Raw genomic sequence first — 18,921 nt, 5'->3', positions numbered from 1 at the left:
TGTAAAACATTACAAACCTCATTTCATTCACTGACAACTTAAAATAGAAACCCAATAAAACACTTCTCAAAATAAGAGTTCTTTTTGTACATGTAACACTAAAGGCATACAAGGAGGCCATGATAGGGTGCCAAAGCAGACATTTTATCAATTCTGATGGAAATTTGAGGTACTCTTTACATCACGAAACAAACACACGTTATGATGAACTTCTGTCCCACAAATTCCTGTTTTAGACGAGTGATGTTTTGTCTGACTATTTCTCTTAAATTATTGATTCTCATTTAAGTATGAAATAAACTTGCCTTTTCATTAAATGCATGCAATTCCACAAGGATATAAATAATATTCTAAAAGACATCTCAATTAATGAGGTGAATCGATCGTAAAACTTCAATAATGACGCTTTCAGGTCTATCTATAAAAAATCAAATAAAGAACATCTTTACTTTTCGCTAGGGCTTTATGTTCTATATGCTTCATTCATACTTCATTACCCCCTCCCCCCTCAATCGTTAACGCTAAAAGTTGGACGATTTTAATAGGATAAAATTTGCATGTATTTAAGGTATTAAAAAATTGTTGATGTATCAAAAGCTCTAGTACAAATGTAAATCTTTTATCTAAGAGCAACTTGAAAAGGAATGAAAATTATTATTTATCGAACGCCATTTGTGTGTAGAGATGCAATGAAGCATGAACATTTTAAACAAACAAATCGAACAATTTTGAACGATCTTTAGACGTCGATGTATTTGGAAATAACCATTTACGCAGTGTGTAAAAATATTTCCATGTCATAAATTCTCGTTTAAGTGAGGAATATACTAGAGAGAAGAGATTATCAAGGGTAAGTGGGAGAATCGAGGGTACCGTATATATTTTAAAACTTCAGGTTAATGAATTACAAGTCATGAAAATCATACATTTTGTATTATTGATCATAAATTTATTATTTTATTTTATTGAAAATATTTCGTTATGTTTCATACCGAGGATTTTGACAATAGCCAATACAGGTGTATTAATTTGTTTCATTTTGACAATAGCCAATACAGGTGTATTAATTTGTTTCATTTTGACAATAGCCAATACAGGTGTATTAATTTGTTTCATTTTGACAATAGCCAATACAGGTGTATTAATTTGTTTCATTTTGACAATAGCCAATACAGGTGTATTAATTTGTTTCATTTTGACAATAGCCAATACAGGTGTATTAATTTGTTTCATTTTGACAATAGCCAATACAGGTGTATTAATTTGTTTCATTCCTAAATAAATACTTCCCCTTTAGTAAATTTGTTAACGTTAACATCTGTATATCAGAAATGTTTATTATTTTGTTATTGTCCTTCAATAAACATAGAAAAACAAACTAAAACACACGTTCAGAAATGTAAAAAAAAAAATATATTAACATATTGGTCCATCTGAACGTGCGCAAATTGTTAGGAGTGTTATATTTTTATTATAAATATTTAAAAGTAGACACAAAATGTCACTGTTACTCTGAACTTTCTAGAATCATCGTAGATACCAAAACGCTGTAGTATTTTAATTAATTGTCATATACCTACGTATATAATTAATATTTTTGTTCATAGGAAAAACATAGCATTGTAAAATATTTCTACAGTGGTATATTGAACTTTGTTTTCTTTTTTCAGGTTTAAATATTCAAAATGGCACTGTCTTGCGGAGGAAAATGTGTCAAATTTTTCCTAGTGGTCATCAACCTAATATTTATGGTACTGTATATTTGTTGTACACTCCTTATAGGTCGTGTGCTTCGAATGGTTTTTGAAAAACAAAATGTTTGAACACATATCGGGGGGTGGGGGTGGGGTTATTTAGATTTCAGTATGTCTTTCTAATCATCCACACTTCATTTTAATGAAGAGGTGTAAAGATCTTATTTAAATCTCAGTGTTCATTGACCTTACGATGGGCCTGAGATTTTGAAATCCCCTGTCTTACAATCTGATATAGCATAAGATCACGTTTGTTTTGGTTCGTCTGATTTCAAGTCCAAATTCGGCATAATAGATTTTCTTGTTCAGTGGTATATTGATTTATTATTTATCATTCAATCCATGGAGTTAAACTAACACTGACATTTTTGGCCATTTATAACCAGTGGTATTGCTTACAGGAAGTATTAAGTATTGGACAAATTGACATTTATATAAAAAAGAATATTTTAGTCTTTAGCTTAGTTCTTTAACATAATAATGTCAATACTAAAAATAACCTGTGATTGCTTTAATGATGGTTGAGAATTACTTCATTCATCTTTGGTTTTATCTAACTATGCTGATCTTCAACTCCCACTTTTTAAAGTGGTAGAACGTCTGCTCTAGACTCACGGGGTAAAGAGTTTATCCTTACTTCGCGGGCTCGAATACCACTTTGGGGACGTGGATACCGGTCCTTCAGATGAGACTGTATAACCGAGGTCGCACGTCGCAGTAGATGCTGGTACGAAAAAGATCCCTCACTGCTCAATGGCCCCGAGTGCCGAGAATAGGACAAAACTTGCAGCTCTCCATCGGCCAGTGTTGGCGTCTCCACATGAAAGAAAAAATTCTCGAGAAGGACACCTTAACAACAAATATATTCAAAAATATTCATTAAAGTGAACGGAAAACGAATTAATAGATTTAAAGTTGCTCAGACAAAAAAAAAATTATCTCCATATATCAGTGGTTCATTTCAGTAATCTAGAGCCATCTAGAGACAGTATGGATGAAATCATATGTTGCATACACTTATATTTGAATTCATTCGAGTTCCAAATTAATTATAACGGCCATAAAAATTAAGAGAGTTTTGCACAAGCAAACGATTATGTACCCTCTTATGAAAAATTAAAAATACCATAATTCCGTCAAAAATCAGCAATGCAAACTTGATCTGTAACTCATCAAGATACAGTCATATACCAGAAATCAGCTTATCTGCTTGAGCGTTTAGAAAAAAAGTGCGGAAAACGAAGTGGGACAGACTGACAGACAGAAAGACAACTAAACAGACTCGAAGGAAAACTATAAAAAAATATATCAGTATGTAGGGGACTTAAAACCCAATTCCCATATCAAGACAGGGATTCTTGTAGTTTTTCCATTCAATTCATTGTCAAATACATGTATACATTTTGAAATACCTTTACCTTTTAATCAACTAGCCTACCATATACATGGATCTTAAGGACAGTACATCATCTTTAATTTTTAGTTGCTCGGGCTTGGAATCCTTATTCCAGGAATTTTGATGCTTGCTGATGTTGATGTCATCAATGATGAAGTATTGCCCCTGCTACAACAGCTGTCATTCGGTGCGTTAAACGTCGGGGACCTGGCCAAAAATCTGTCTGTGACCTTGATCGTTTTTGGCGCCTTTGTCCTCATTGTCTCAACACTAGGCTGTTGCGGGGCCTTCTGTCAGCAGAAGTGCTGCCTGATCATTGTGAGTGATCCATAAGTTACCCCACAGGCACTTGTCACATTTTAATGGGGTTATATTTTTTGAATGGTAAAAATATGTAACGTCAAGTGTTGTGGGTTTCTCAACTTTCATCCTCAGCTTGTATTATCTCTGTTGAGGTTCTCATTCAGATATACATGTATCTGGAAATTAATCTGATAAAACATTCAAATTCTTTATTTATACGTTTTAGTATCGTTGATGAAGTTAATGTTGGTTGTCGTGATTTTCTTTGCAGTATGCCATTGTAGTGCTGGTGTTCTTCCTGGCTAAGCTGGTGGTTGTTATTTTGTGGATTGTTATGAACGACAAGGTATTAAAGCCATATATGGCGTATGTACAATGAAAATTATAAGACTAAAATTATAAGAACTTATTATTTGTATCATTACTTTATATAAAGATAGAACTTTTCCGTAAATTACAAAATCTAAGTCGATTGCGTTATAAAGATATCACAATTTAATTTGGATTCTCGGAATTTTCTCCGACTCGGAAGAAAATACAAAAGATTTAAATAACACATTACAGAGAAGATAAAATTGTATTATTAGATGAAACGAGGCGTTCTCCGTGTCCAGAACTGTATGAAAATCTTTAATTTAAATGTATTAACTATGTTTCTTTACTTAATTTTGTATTTTTCAAAAATATATTTTTTTTTATCAGTTACGCCATATATGGCTTTAAAATAATCAATCAGAAATGAAAATAAATGAAGTATTGAAATAATGAAGTATTAATCGTGTAAATGAATGTAATTCACATTAGTTGGTTTTATTGATGCATTCAGATCCAAAGTTGGATGAAAACGGAACTTTTAAAGCAACTTCAGACCAACTATCAAAAGGACGACTTGACAACGCATGAAATTTCAACTGCTTGGAACTATATGTTTATGTCTGTAAGTATTTCTCTCTTTCTGTGTGTGTGTGTGGGGGGGGGGGGGTATGGGTATGGGTGAGGGTGTACGTGTGAGTGTGGTTAACAGAACACTTTTCATTTTTACTACAGCTCTCCTGTTGTGGCGTCACTGCAGTAACCGGAACAACAAATGACTTTGATAGTTCGGCGTGGATCAATGGAGGCAATAACGGAGGGAAAGAAATCCCGATATTCTGCTGTACTGGAGTCACAGCCTCCAATTACGCCTCAACGACCAACGCTGCATGCACAGATACCGTCACATCAGGCTACCACACTAAAGTAAGTCTCTTTGATTTTATTTTCTTTATTAGAAAGCCCTTTTAAGAATGAGATTTTTATACATGTGCGTGAACTCTAACATTAAGATGCCTTGGTGGTCATGACCATTAAGTAAGAGATTGAATTTTAAGATATTCTTTAAATACAACCTCAAACTGTAATTTTTTTTAATTTATGTTAAATTTTATTCATATTTTCATGTATTTTTATATAGTTGAATTTCATACGAATTTTAGGGTTGTTATGATGCCACGTATGATGCCCTCAGCAGTTATAGCACGGCGTTTATTATCGTCGGAGTTTTAACGCTGTTAGTCGAGGTAAGAATTAGATCAGGATATCTACCCTGTTAGTCGAGGTAAGAATTAGATCAGGATATTTACCCTGTTAGCAGAGGTAAGAATTAGATCAGGATATTTACCCTGTTAGTCGAGGTAAGAATTTGATCAGGATACTTACCCTGTTAGTAGAGGTAAGAATTAGATCAGGATCTTTAACCTGTTAGTCGAGGTAAGAATTAGATCAGGATATTTACCCTGTTAGTCGAGGTAAGAATAAGATCAGGATACTTACCCTGTTAGTAGAGGTAAGAATTAGATCAGGATATTTACCCTGTTAGTAGAGGTAAGAATTAGATCAGGATATTTACCCTGTTAGTCGAGGTAAGAATAAGATCAGGATACTTACCCTGTTAGTAGAGGTAAGAATTAGATCAGGATATTTACCCTGTTAGTAGAGGAAAGAATTAGATCAGGATATTTACCCTGTTAGTAGAGGAAAGAATTAGATCAGGATATTTACCCTGTTAGTAGAGGTAAGAATTAGATCAGGATATTTACCCTGTTAGTAGAGGAAAGAATTAGATCAGGATATTTACCCTGTTAGTCGAGGTAAGAATTTGATCAGGATATTTACCCTGTTAGTAGAGGTAAGAATTAGATCAGGATATTTACCCTGCTAGTCCAGGTAAGAATAAGATCAGGATATTTACCCTGTTAGTCCAGGTAAGAATTAGATCAGGATCTTTAACCTGTTAGTAGAGGTAAGAATTAGATCAGGATATTTACCCTGTTAGTCGAGGTAAGAATAAGATCAGGATATTTACCCTGTTAGTCCAGGTAAGAATTAGATCAGGATATTTACCCTGTTAGTAGAGGTAAGAATAAGATCAGGATACTTACCCTGTTAGTCGAGGTAAGAATTAGATCAGTATATTTAACCTGTTAGTCGAGGTAAGAATTAGATCAGGATATTTACCCTGTTAGTCGAGGTAAGAATAGGATCAGGATATTTACCCTGTTAGTCGAGGTAAGAATTAGATCAGGATATTTACCCTGTTAGTCGAGGTAAGAATAAGATCAGTATTTTTACCCTGTTAGTCGAGGTAAGAATTAGATCAGGATATTTAACCTGTTAGTCGAGGTAAGAATTAGATCAGGATATTTACCCTGTTAGTAGAGGTAAGAATTAGATCAGTATATTTACCCTGTTAGTAGAGGTAAGAATTAGATCAGGATCTTTAACCTGTTAGTAGAGGTAAGAATTAGATCAGGATATTTACCCTGTTAGTCGAGGTAAGAATAAGATCAGGATATTTACCCTGTTAGTCCAGGTAAGAATTAGATCAGGATATTTACCCTGTTAGTCGAGGTAAGAATAAGATCAGGATACTTACCCTGTTAGTCGAGGTAAGAATTAGATCAGTATATTTACCCTGTTAGTCGAGTTAAGAATTAGATCAGGATATTTAACCTGTTAGTCGAGGTAAGAATTAGATCAGGATATTTAACCTGTTAGTCGAGGTAAGAACAGGATCAGGATATTAACCCTGTTAGTCGAGGTAAGAATTAGATCAGGATATTTACCCTGTTAGTCGAGGTAAGAATAAGATCAGTATTTTTACCCTGTTAGTCGAGGTAAGAATTAGATCAGGATATTTAACCTGTTAGTCGAGGTAAGAATTAGATCAGGATATTTACCCTGTTAGTAGAGGTAAGAATTAGATCAGTATATTTACCCTGTTAGTCGAGGTAAGAATTAGATCAGTATATTTACCCTGTTAGTCGAGGTAAGAATAAGATCAGGATATTTACCCTGTTAGTCCAGGTAAGAATTAGATCAGGATCTTTAACCTGTTAGTAGAGGTAAGAATTAGATCAGGATATTTACCCTGTTAGTAGAGGTAAGAATTAGATCAGGATATTTACCCTGTTAGTCGAGGTAAGAATTAGATCAGTATATTTACCCTGTTAGTCGAGGTAAGAATTAGATCAGGATATTTTACCTCTTAGTCGAGGTAAGAATTAGATCAGGATATTTACCCTGTTAGTAGAAGTAAGAATTAGATCAGTATTTTTATCCTGTCGAGATAAGAGTTAGATCGGGATCTTTATCCTATCAGGATAAGAAATAATTTAATATACCAAAGAATTAAAATCATTTTGAACTACATGTGTAATAGATTCCGAAACTTCATAAGAATTCTTACAAACACAGATACATAGCGGGTTCCAATAAATGTTCAATCAAGCATCTTTCTTTACTTCTCACTAAGATATTAACAGTGGTGAAGGAGAAACTTCCAAGATGACTGTGCAACAATATATACATTGACGAAGTGTTGTAAATCAGATGTGGATACTCAAAAATTCCAAGGAACTTTTGGATAATTTGAAATCACAAGATTTTACCAAAATCAACAGCTTAAAAACTTACGACTTTTCAACTTTATACACAACCATTCCCCACGATAAATTAAAGTCAAGGCTTTTTGATATCATTAACAGCTGTTTTTCAATAAAAATGGAACTCATAAGTTTACTTACCTGGTCATTTGCAAAATTATTTTGTTAAAACACATTCTGATTGCACACACAAGTACTCTGAAGTTGATCTCAAAAAGATGCTCGAGTTTCTGATTGACAATATCTATGTGGATTTTGGAGACCAGGTCTTCCAACAAATCTATTGGAATTCCCATGGGTACCAATTGCGCTCCGTAATTAACAGACCTATTTTTGTATTCATTTGAAGCAGAATTTGTGCAAAATCTTATGCGTGAAAAGAAGAAAAAACTTGCTGTGGCCTTCAACTCGATATTTAGATATATCGACGACGTATTGTCAATTAACAATCATGGTAATTTCCATTCCTACATCGATACGATATATCCTGGAAAGCTTGAGGTAAAAGATACCACTGAGTCTGACTCATCTGTTTCATACTTGGATATTTTACTTGAAAAAGACACTAATGGTAATCTAACAACTAAGCTTTATGATAAACGTGATGGTTTTAACTTTTCTATCGTCAACTTCCCTTACTTATGCAGCAATATTTAACCTTCATCACCTGCATACGGAGTGCATATATCTCAGTTGATTCGATACACAAGAGCATGCTCTACATATGAACAATTTCTAAAACGAGGTAAATTATTGACAAGCATGCAAGTTGATGAAGGAAGAATATCAGCAGTCTCGTTTAAAGTCATCATTTCGTAAGTTCTATGGTCGATACAACGACCATGTGAAAGTCAGCAAATACAATTTATCATCAAGTCAAATGCTGACTGACTTTTTTAATACTAATTGTTAATTCATTACTTATACATTGAATTAACGATTTCTAAAGAGAAGAAGTTTTAAGTTCTAAGGCTGTCAATTTCTTCAACTTCAAATTACAAAAACATAGGGGAAATATGAAACGATATTGTGAACAGGATTATTATTATTCATCATAACAAAGCTTGCTATTAATTTTTTACTCTTGCACTGTGTGTAACACTTTCGTTTCATGACGATATCTCAGAAAGCCGATCTTTTGCAATGATATTTGATCACAACTCAATAGTAAGATCTGTATTGACTTTGAGATCAAAGATGTAGGTCAGAAATTAACACTATCTGACAGTGTGTAACACTTCAGAGTCCAAACTTATGGCCTAAACAATACCCCATTTGGTATTGAGATCAAAATCAAAGGTTAAGGTAATAAATTCATACAATGCAAATAACAGTTTCCAGATTATATCTCAAGTTTTCTCCGAGATTTTATAAATAAAATATTTTATCACAACCCCGTATACATAGCCTAAAAAGACATAGCTACTGTTTTTGAGCTGAAAAGGTCAAAGGTCAAGTTAAGTTTATTTATCATGTTAGAGTTTAATTTGGGGTACGTGTTCCTTATCACTAGGGTTGAAATTTTACTTTTTTGAATATTTGTTGTTGTCTTTTTGCTTTTATCATTTGTTGAGGTAGACAAAATACTGAAAATATAAATTTGATAATTTTTGTCCTGCAGATTGTTGCGTTCGTTGGGGCCATCATAATCATAAAGAACGGAGGCGAGGACGGAACGGGATTATCCGGAGCTGCCAAAATGGTGTAGCGGGAAAATGAACGACTGTGTGTGTCCGTAAATGCTTTATTCCGTCCAGAAAATCAACCGTAGTGCACTTTTTGTCTCAGTAGCTTGATCCAAATTGTGATCCATCTTTGTTTTTTCTCTTTTGACAATTCTTTGAAGCTAAACATGTACTATGTATGTTTAACATTTGTTTTATACAATGTGCCATATATTTAAAGTTTAAAATCAAAAATGTACATATTTTACAATAACGAAAAAAATCTTAAATTACACGAATGTACGAGGGGCGTTCAATAAATAATGTCACTGGGGCTCAGAAAGAAGCAAACGACGCTTTTCAATGATTTAGTCTTCATGATTTTACTTATTAATCTCTTTTAATTCAAACACATGTCCGTAACATTTTTTATCCAATTTCTGATTGTTTTTAGAACTCATTCTTGGGTATGACCCTTAGTATACTGGAAAATGGCAGATCCAATGATTTCCTGGACTTGTTTTTTCCTTCTGATAGGTGTTTTTTTCCAGTTTGGAAATAGAAACAAGTAAAAAGGTCAAAGATCTGGCAAATATTTTTAATGTGAAAAAACATTAACTTTCTGTTTATCCCGTAAACCCCTTTACTCTTTAGAGCATGCGGGTTTGAACGCTGTCATGAAGAAGGATTCCTGATTCTGGGTCCTTTCTCTGATAAACCTTTCGATTTCTTTGCAAAAAAACTGCTTTGTAGACACCTCCAGATATTAAACTGTCTCCCCAAATACGAATTTGAACAATAATACCACTCATATTTAAGGAAATTGCATAATAATCTGTTTTTCCGCTCTTGCAGACCTTTGCTCTTGACAGACCTTCGCCGTTTTTATCAAGTACATCTTATGTTAAATTTTGTTTTAATGGTTTTAAGCAATAGATTCATGTTCCAATATCTGTCTGAATAAAAAACAAACGTGGATTACTACAATTACTGATATTTTAAAATAATTGTTAAGACTTTGGTACAGGCTGTCGTTTTCACTCATTTTTCAAAATACAGGGTGACCTTAGAGTACCAAGCTTAATTACTGTCGAACGTTTCTTTAAAACAGTGTAAACTACTCCCGATATAATGTCTATCAAATTTGCTATGTGTCTTAAAGTCATTCATACAAGATCAAATATTATTTGTTGAAATTTGGCAAACAGTACATAAGTTATTATAATTTTTGTTGGCAAGGAGGGTACCCATTTTTGATGCCCATTATATAATTTTTTATCATTGAAATCCACCTGCTAATTTGTCCATAAAACAGGCATCGGTTGCTGTAAATATCACATATTTCAGTGAATATTTCTTTGGGATTTTTTACAAGTTTTACAGCAGCTTTAATGTAGCTTTTATTTTCACTTTAGTTTACTGATTCTTTAACATTCATTTATAATGCAGTGTCTCGAATAGCCCTTGTTTCCCAGCTTCTCACGATAAAACTATGTGATGAAAAGTGGTCACATAAACTGTTATAAATTCATTAAAGATTCAATAATGAGAGAAAGTCAAGCTTTATGTCATATGACTACTATGTTGTATGTCATCGAGCTAATGACATTATTTATTGAACGCCCCTCGTATATATACTTGTTTTTTACGATATATAACAATTTTTTTGTTAATTCTCCGAAATTACGCAAGTAATTTTGCTATAATGACCACAACAAATTGTGAGATGTAGCATTCTTTCTCATTCAATATCGCTTGATGCAATTGTTAAAAAATATTTATTGAAACAAATTTCAGTAACAATGTGATGTAAATAATATCGTCTGTTATATTATTCAAAAGAATATAATAAATTTATCACAGATACACTGAATTTCTTAAAGAGGTTGCAACATTCTCTCCTTCAGTTGTCCCTTAAACTTTTCCGTTTTCCGTCTTGCCGATTTTTTTGCACATACAGCAGGCAAATATAACCCCTAGGACCTGAAAAAAGAAAAAAAAATTGTTTCTAAGATAAAACCAATAATTCATATACAATTTATAGATATCAAAGACGTCTTCATTAACCTGCATGTATATTATTTTAATTAACATTGCAGTTTTATTTCAAATCTAATCTTACCTCGACTATAAGTATTGTTACTCCAACGGCAATGTAGTAGATCGAGTATTTCATAATAAGATTATAAAAAGCGTCGTAGCAGCCCTGAAAAAGAATGGACATGTGCAAGGTTAACTGCCAATAAAGCCTTTAGAAAAAGTTGCAAATAAACCGTTTTCATATGAAATTTAAATTACGAAATGTTAGGTGCCTTAAAAACTGAGTGGGAATCTTTAATCAAACTCTCAAACGATACATACGGTTTACATGTAACAGGATCGAACATACACCCAGCAATTTGATTTGATTGCCGGTTACCTTATATACAGGGACGTAGCAACAGGGGGGGGGGGGGCCACTAAAAAGTTGGCTACTTTGATTTTCGAGTTTGGCCAAATTTCTTTTTTTTTTTTTTTTTGCTTGTCAACTTTTACAGGTAAGTAAAAAAAAAATTTCTCTGGTTGCCCCCCCCCCCACTTTCAAAAACGATGCTACGTGCCTGTTGTAACAAATAAATATGAAACAGGATCAAATAAGTTGACTTTTATTAAAATTTCAGGGTCGAATCAAAGTTAACGACTGTGAGATATATGTCAGTCACTTTCATATTTTACATTTGGATGGTATAAGGGAGAGAATTTTCCATAGAATCCTTTCATTTGAATGATCAACATCAGGAGCTTTGCTCGACATAAAATAGAAAACTGTAAAGGGTAAGTCGACTAGACTCAAGGAATAATGTAAATATTGCATGACGATAATATCTTCAACCAGTCATGTGCAACGTCCTGAGAGACAGAGGTTGTTGATTTTTAATCTGACAGTTGCACCCACTCAGTCCATATGGTAAGCTATCAAATATTAATTATTTATCGGAAGAAAGATATCACCAAGACTTACAATGCTGTAGTAACCCGCGCTCACGTTGTCTGTACAGGCCGTGTAGGTGGCGCCAGCAGAATTGGCGTCTATACCGGAACAGCAAAAGATGGGAATGTGTTTACTTCCGGCTCCAGCTATCCAAGGGGTGTTGTCAAAATCGTTTGTTTGTCCCGTCACTGCGTTTACTGCGCAGCACTCCAGCTAAAAATGCACGATAATTTATAAAACGGGTTTGTCTTTTCTTTTAACATTGATTTTAGGTTTCAGCAACTTAGGAATAATTCTTTTTTTTAAACGTCCATACCAAACAGTTAATACATCGATATGTACAAGACATAATGTATGCTCATATATATTTGAAAACATAATTTTTAGAATAAAGAATGTTTTAATGTAAACCTCTTATTAAATTTTTTATTATTATTGATGCTGCATTACCGTCATAAACAGGAAGTTGAATGCTGTGGATATCTCGTCCGTTGTTAGATCGTCCGCCGAGTATTTATTCGTTAGCTGGGACAACAGCTGAGATTTTAAGTACGACTGTACCTGTCAATGAAAATACAACATGTAATGTTATATCAAATTAAATCTGTGTAGACATCATCAGATATACGTAAATCTCTAGATTTTGTATTATTACACGATTCAAGCTTTTAAAAACTTTTAAACAATAACATTTCTACGTCTTGAAAGCGATAATGCTAATCTATCTGTAAACAGGTTATAATTTTGATTATAACAGGATTATGCCAACTGTGTTTACTCTGAAACTATAATAAATATAGGTATATCCCTACATACCCTAGAACTAGTAAGTTGTTAGAACTTGTTTCTTATCCTTTTGCTTGTCAATAAAATATGTTCAAAACAAACAAAACATACCCTAGTGTGTATAAATTATTAAATTTTTAAGTACTTTACCTCTGCATTCATTAAAATCCACAGGACCACAACGATGACTTTACCAACCAGCAGACTCAACACAATGAGGGAATACTAAATATAGGAATGATGAAATAAATAAATTTCTAAAATATATCATCAAAAGCAAACAATCAGCCTTTATTTTAACTATAGAAATATTTTTTTTAATTAAACAAAGGACCTCACCACACAGAGACAACCCTTGGCTTTCTTGCATGCGCCACAGATCCCCAGGGTGGCTATGACGAGGATGAGACCCCCTATGACCACCATAGTAATGGCCAGACCGTCCGCGAGGTCCGCCGCGTTAAAGCTCCCCACCGACATGGTTTTCATCAGCGGAACCACTTTCTCATTCACGTATGTGATGTCTGCCAGCATCACAGCCCCGGGGACGATCAACAAAATGGCAAATAACTGTAACAAAATATAAATATAAGACGGCGGTTTGTCTCTACACTCAAATGTAAAATTTACTAAAAGCTCCATAATTACACATTAATAAGGTTTTCTTTTGCAATTCGTTTTCTTAATTTAATTAATGAAATTCACAATTTTAGCGGGAAAAGACTGTTTTTATGAAGGATTTGAAGGAAATTTTAGATTTAAATAGAATGCGAACACATTCGCGAAAAATTTTGAAAAATATATATAATTATGCATCCTTCTTTTTCGTTAACCAAAGCTGATCAACAGGAGAATAAGAATGGACTGAGAAATAATACTAGTTTGAAAAAAGGCTTTATTTCATTAATAGTTTTTGATAAATTCCATCATGTTCTCGTGTACTTTCCTGAATATATTTTTGAGTCGAGTTTGTTTTATCTGTTCCATTGGAGCTTCCGTAAGATTTTGCAATTACTTTTCAATTAATTGGTCAATATTTGCTCACTTCACATTGAATCTCTAAAAATAATTTAAATTCAACTTCTTAAAAAATCTTTTCCACAGGTAACTGCTTTTCTTTCGCTGAATTGTCCTATAAAACGCTAAATTGTCCATTCACACCTTTGGCAATTTCGCTAAAATGTCCCTCGCCCTTGATTCAACGCATTCAAAATGACATTACTTAAAAATTGTGGTCTCTTGGAATTTTATTGAGATTCGCAGCAGACTTAGATTAATTAAGGCCTAATCAGAATGAATAAAAAAGATGTTCAAGAAAAGGAAACCTAGGGGGGCGCAATACTTACCATAAATAGTCCATTAACAATTACAAGGTAGATATATCCTAAGGAATCAAAGCATCCCATGGTTAACTGAAATATTATTATAAAATTAACTTTGTTAATTGATGATAATTATCATATTTTGTTATATTCTTTGAGATTAAATGTAAACAGAGAAATTGAGAATATAATACGTTTTTAAGAGGAAGTATTTCTTGTCTTTTCTTGAGAGTAAAAATAATTTTGACTTTAAATTTTATTTTTTTTTAAAATGAAAAAAAGATCAATGGTTAAAATACATGTACTTACGTCTTTGGCGTCCCTTTCAATATAGTACTTCAGTAAAAACTGACTTACTGAAAAGTTGCTTTATTGTTCCTCGGTATCCATTCCTTACCAGTAAATCCCTAACACTGGACATGCCCGGCCCTGTTAGTGACGTCACGCTGAGTGGACAACAGGACAAAGGACCGTGTCTAATTACGCGGGGGTCTAACTGCGTGGCTGTACGTAAGGATAATTATAATCAGGCTGTTGTTTGATTAAGAGATTATAATTATTTAATTGCTTTTAATTGTTTATTAGCAGACTTCGAATAAAAAAAAATCGGGAATAACAAGATTAAATTTGAATAAATTTATTTAATTTGATTTTTTAAATTCATTTATCTATTACTAGTATTTTATTTTTGCCCATTATGATCTTCCTTTCTTCCTTCCTTTCCCCCAGTTATCATTCATAAAAAAGGATCAGGGATTTAAAACGCGCAAACAGTGAGGCCTTAAAAAAAAGGAGACGAAAGCAGAGCAAACACAAACCTCCAAAACATCGGAGGTGGGATCGTATGCCACGGCGGAGTGAGTGATTTATCTACATCTATACCAATATGGATAACGAATCCCCCGTGGACACAGGAAATACCGTGTTTGAAGAATTAGAAACTGAAATCACTGAAAAAGAAATATCTGATGCTATATAACGAGAAAAATCTCATGGCCTTGATTATATTTTGAATGAATACTTTATGGAATTCAAGGATATATTGTAACCATATTTACATATCATTTTTAATCGCATATCAACATCTGGGGCTCGTAACATAAAGCTTTCTAAGTTTTTGACTTAAGTAGGGTCTTAAGTATGTTTTAGGCCCAATCTTAGGACATGCCTAGGTACAACTTAAGTATGTCTTAAACCGTAACATAAAACGAACTTAGCAAGGTCTTAACCAAGTCAAACTTAAGTTCACTTTATTTTTCATACATAACCCTAGTTTTTCACGTAATTTACATATATTGCTTAAAAAATTAATCAGTTACATTTTTAAGTATACACATGCATAAAAGTTGATGTTCGTAATAACCTATCGGTTTTTGTTAGGTTGGATTAGATTTCGTAGTAAAAATACAATTAAAAATTATTCTTAATATTTGAAAATTATAAATTATAATAGTGATTCATTGTAAAAACATGGCTTTTGTTTATCACTCTAGACTGCGATGTTTTCAGTTACCTTTTGTTGTCACTCTTTTGTTTTGAAAAATGTTCACTCGCTTTGCCATAGTCGCGGACATGTGGCACGATAAATCGAACGTTTATCTATAGACCTACATGAAATAAATCTGAGAAAATTCATTTTCTAATTTACCGTACCAACAATATCTCTGTCTTTAAAGTCTATTTTATCTCACAATGTCACAGCCAACATAATAATTCACAATTTATTTTCCAAATTATACAGATAGTAAGTAACATAAATTATATAATTTAATTAATATTTCAAAATTTTTTTTAGCATGTACATATATGCCATGTCAAGACTGATACTAGAATTAGTGTTTAATAAATCTGTTTTCAAACCCCACTCCCACCCCCCCCCCCCGCGCAAAAAGCTAGAACTCATTTATCACTATTTTACATTCATTTGGTAAATTGTTGTTTTTAAATGCATAATATGAACAAAGAAATGTTTTAACGTCGAGATTTTTAAATCTATTTCTTCTAAATATGTAGATAAGATAGATAAGACATACTTAAGTTCCCTTTATGTTACGACCCCCTGGTTATTTTCCAACACAATAAAATCAATTATACGTGCTAGTCCGCCATGTACAACAAATGCAGCCCGATTTCTACCATGCAATAGGTTTATGGATGTCTTAATCTGAGCGAAACAAATATTCTTGGGCATTTTTAAATGCCTGTTTTTCAGATACTGAAGTCGAATTTTCTATAACTTTGTGTTGTGTAGTAACCCTTGGACTTCCGGTCAAGGAACTGTCATTCATGCATTTGACACCCATTCTCAATATAAGGGCACAAATGCCTCTCTGATTTTTTAAAAAATGAAGTTCAAGATAACAATTTTTCTATCAATTACCTTTAAAAGAAAGTATCTGAAGATTTTGTTTCCAGATTTTTTTCATCAAATTATAATACATGAAATAATGACAAGACGATAAAGTAGAGGGTAATTTTATTCAGAAATGTAGCTTGAAATGTACGTTACTCTTTCTTCAATGTCCAAAAAAATATGTCAAAAAAAATGTAGTCATTAAAATCACAATTGGAATATCTCATCTTAACACCAGCACATCCTACCAACTCTGTCAGCAACATATTTTCTCGGCATACGAACGTGCGTTTGATTTTTCCTTTCAAAAAACAAAGGTTACTTTTTGATCCAGATGTGTAAAAACATTTTTTAAATATATGCTTTAAATTCTTCTCTCTGTTTTGTTAAGAGCGATCAGTTTGGAATCTTGTCATTTTTAATAGATACTGGAACCTAACATGTACATGTAGTAAAATTCTATTTTGTAGTTACTGTCTTTTTTAACATATATCCATGCCGATTTAGAAAACTATGTAAATGTAACGTACATTTCAAGATATATTTCTGTTTAATACAAAGCTTAAAATTCATCTAAAATTCATCTAATAATTCATCGTTTTGTTTCAGTTTATTCCAAAAAAGATTCTCTATGTAATCACATTGTGTTATATGTCACAATCACCACTATAAAGACACGATTGCCTCAGAATATGAGTAGGTAACGTACATTTCAAGCTTGTAATAATATGTAAATTAGTAATAAGAAAATATTGAAAAAAAAAGCAATTATTGACATAAAAATCATATCAATGAAGCGTTTTAACGCAGTAATATAAGAAATCATAATGTAACAAACGAGGTTATTGTCATCAACTACATGAATGTCACGTCACTTCGGTAACGTTCATTTCACATATTATTGGGGAGTCCCCTCCACCTCATTTCATAACCATTCTTTTGTGCTGTTTCGCTGAAATTGACACCGGTCGTAGCCTAGTTACTTCTAACTGTGTGCAAGGTTACAGACAAAAAAATATATGAGTCAGATGTATTTTGCTATGATCTAACAAATGCTCGTGTTTGGCCATTGAAACTTAACATAAATCTATTCCGAATATATCCATTGACAGTCTTGTTAACAATTTCATTTAGTATGTTGCAACATCGTTTTTCAAAACACAAACATACGTGCTTTTCAGCAGATCTGGAAAAATATAACCCAAAATGCAATGATTCAAACAAAACTGAATATTCAGTATTTGAAATGTACGTGACCGTCTTGTGTTTTGGGTTTATTTGTTTTGTTTCTTTTTCTTTTCTTTTTTGTTTTGTTTTTTTTTTTTTTTACCAATTATAAGCCTATGCATACCTTGTTTTAAATTATCAACAACAATTCAATTAATATTGACGAAAAGTCGCACATGAAAAGTAAACAAACTGCAAAAAGGTTGCCAAAGATGAATTTAAGACACTTAGAAATAAATTTTCAAGCATGTGGTAACAGTTTAAAACATTTACGAGCATTGGGGTGCATTTAGATGTGGCCAGTTGTCAAATGGATTGTAACGATAATTTTGTTTCGCTCGTGTAAACGCAATTCATTGACTAAATTAAAAAAAATTGTCAGTTAGAAATACATAAAATGTACGTTACCATACGTAACGTACATTTCAAATATAAAAATCAATTCTCTTCCACAAGCATACGTTAGACGCGCAATATATTGATACTATTTGAACCTGCATATCATAAGAAATGCATCATACAGGTTTCGTATTCAGAAATATATACCAGGTATCAGAATTATATAACATAATAATTGACCTTAATATATTTTTTTCCTCAGCAGAGACGTTTCTTTTCATTAATTTTGGGAACTAGCCGACCTCCAACCTTTGAAACTTTCCTTTGTGTACACATTCGAGTGTGTGAAAGTTTTAGAATACATGAAAATTCGTGCGAGATTCACTTAATTCGAATTTCATGGTAACGTACATTTCAGTCACGTACATTTCAAATGATCGCTTTTCATGTAAAAAATAATTTTTAATTGTGTTAAGCAAAACGTCTTTGCCAGTTTAGAGGATACAAGGGGTTGCTTATTCAGAGTCGTCTCATATTTTCTACTTAATATGTATTCTTAATGGAAGAATATAGGTAACGTACATTTCTTTCTTATCTCTACGATTGAAAATGTCTTTCATTCCGTAAACATATTTATAAAAGTTGCTCAAGTTGTTCAATTTCATGTTACATTATCTAAGTAGGAGTAATTAATCCTTTGAAATTTCAAATTTAGCCCATCAATAAATAAAGGAGAACAAAACTATCAGGTGTATAATCTTTGTGTTTGCTTGTAATGTGGTTGAAATGGAATTAAGCGACAGGGACATTGCACAATAAAAATTATTTATTATCACAAAGAAAATGTATTTATTGTTATGAAAAGAAATATATATGATACAAG

General features: G+C 32.8%; 2 protein-coding genes across 2 annotated transcripts; one reads left to right on the top strand and one right to left on the bottom strand.

Moving 5' to 3' along the window:
- The first annotated feature begins 745 nt into the window (after window positions 1-745).
- On the top strand, window positions 746-9,307 carry LOC134231002 (tetraspanin-9-like). The gene is made up of 8 exons (XM_062712871.1): window positions 746-850; window positions 1,671-1,751; window positions 3,238-3,468; window positions 3,725-3,799; window positions 4,280-4,390; window positions 4,501-4,692; window positions 4,929-5,012; window positions 8,998-9,307. The coding sequence occupies exons 2-8, from the start codon at window positions 1,686-1,688 to the stop codon at window positions 9,082-9,084; spliced, it is 846 nt and encodes a 281-aa protein (XP_062568855.1). The 5' UTR covers window positions 746-850; window positions 1,671-1,685; the 3' UTR covers window positions 9,085-9,307.
- Window positions 9,308-10,731: 1,424 nt separating this feature from the next.
- LOC134231001 (CD63 antigen-like) lies at window positions 10,732-14,203 on the bottom strand. The gene is made up of 7 exons (XM_062712870.1): window positions 14,144-14,203; window positions 13,137-13,367; window positions 12,948-13,022; window positions 12,462-12,572; window positions 12,042-12,224; window positions 11,163-11,246; window positions 10,732-11,023 (listed from the first exon to the last, which is right to left on the bottom strand). Exons 1-7 carry the CDS (start codon window positions 14,201-14,203, stop codon window positions 10,955-10,957), a joined length of 813 nt encoding a protein of 270 aa, XP_062568854.1. The 3' UTR covers window positions 10,732-10,954.
- Between the last annotated feature and the right edge of the window lie 4,718 nt (window positions 14,204-18,921).

The sequence above is a fragment of the Saccostrea cucullata genome, unplaced genomic scaffold (genome assembly GCF_032062105.1).
Source record: "Saccostrea cucullata isolate Sc308-1 unplaced genomic scaffold, CSIRO_AGI_Scuc_v1 ctg7197, whole genome shotgun sequence".
Lineage (NCBI taxonomy): Eukaryota > Metazoa > Mollusca > Bivalvia > Ostreida > Ostreidae > Saccostrea > Saccostrea cuccullata.
This window is presented reverse-complemented; position numbering and strand designations above follow the sequence as displayed.

Coding starts and splice junctions, on each gene's coding strand:
- LOC134231002 (XM_062712871.1), top strand. CDS start 1,686: ATGGCACTGTCTTGCGGAGGAAAATGTGTCAAATTTTTCCTAGTGGTC. Junction 3,800..4,279: donor GGATTGTTATGAACGACAAG/GTATTAAAGCCA, acceptor TGATGCATTCAG/ATCCAAAGTTGGATGAAAAC. Junction 5,013..8,997: donor TTTTAACGCTGTTAGTCGAG/GTAAGAATTAGA, acceptor TTTGTCCTGCAG/ATTGTTGCGTTCGTTGGGGC.
- LOC134231001 (XM_062712870.1), bottom strand. CDS start 14,203: ATGGGATGCTTTGATTCCTTAGGATATATCTACCTTGTAATTGTTAAT. Junction 13,368..14,143: donor TTGTTAATGGACTATTTATG/GTAAGTATTGCG, acceptor ATTTTGTTACAG/TTATTTGCCATTTTGTTGAT. Junction 12,225..12,461: donor TCAACTTCCTGTTTATGACG/GTAATGCAGCAT, acceptor GTGCATTTTTAG/CTGGAGTGCTGCGCAGTAAA.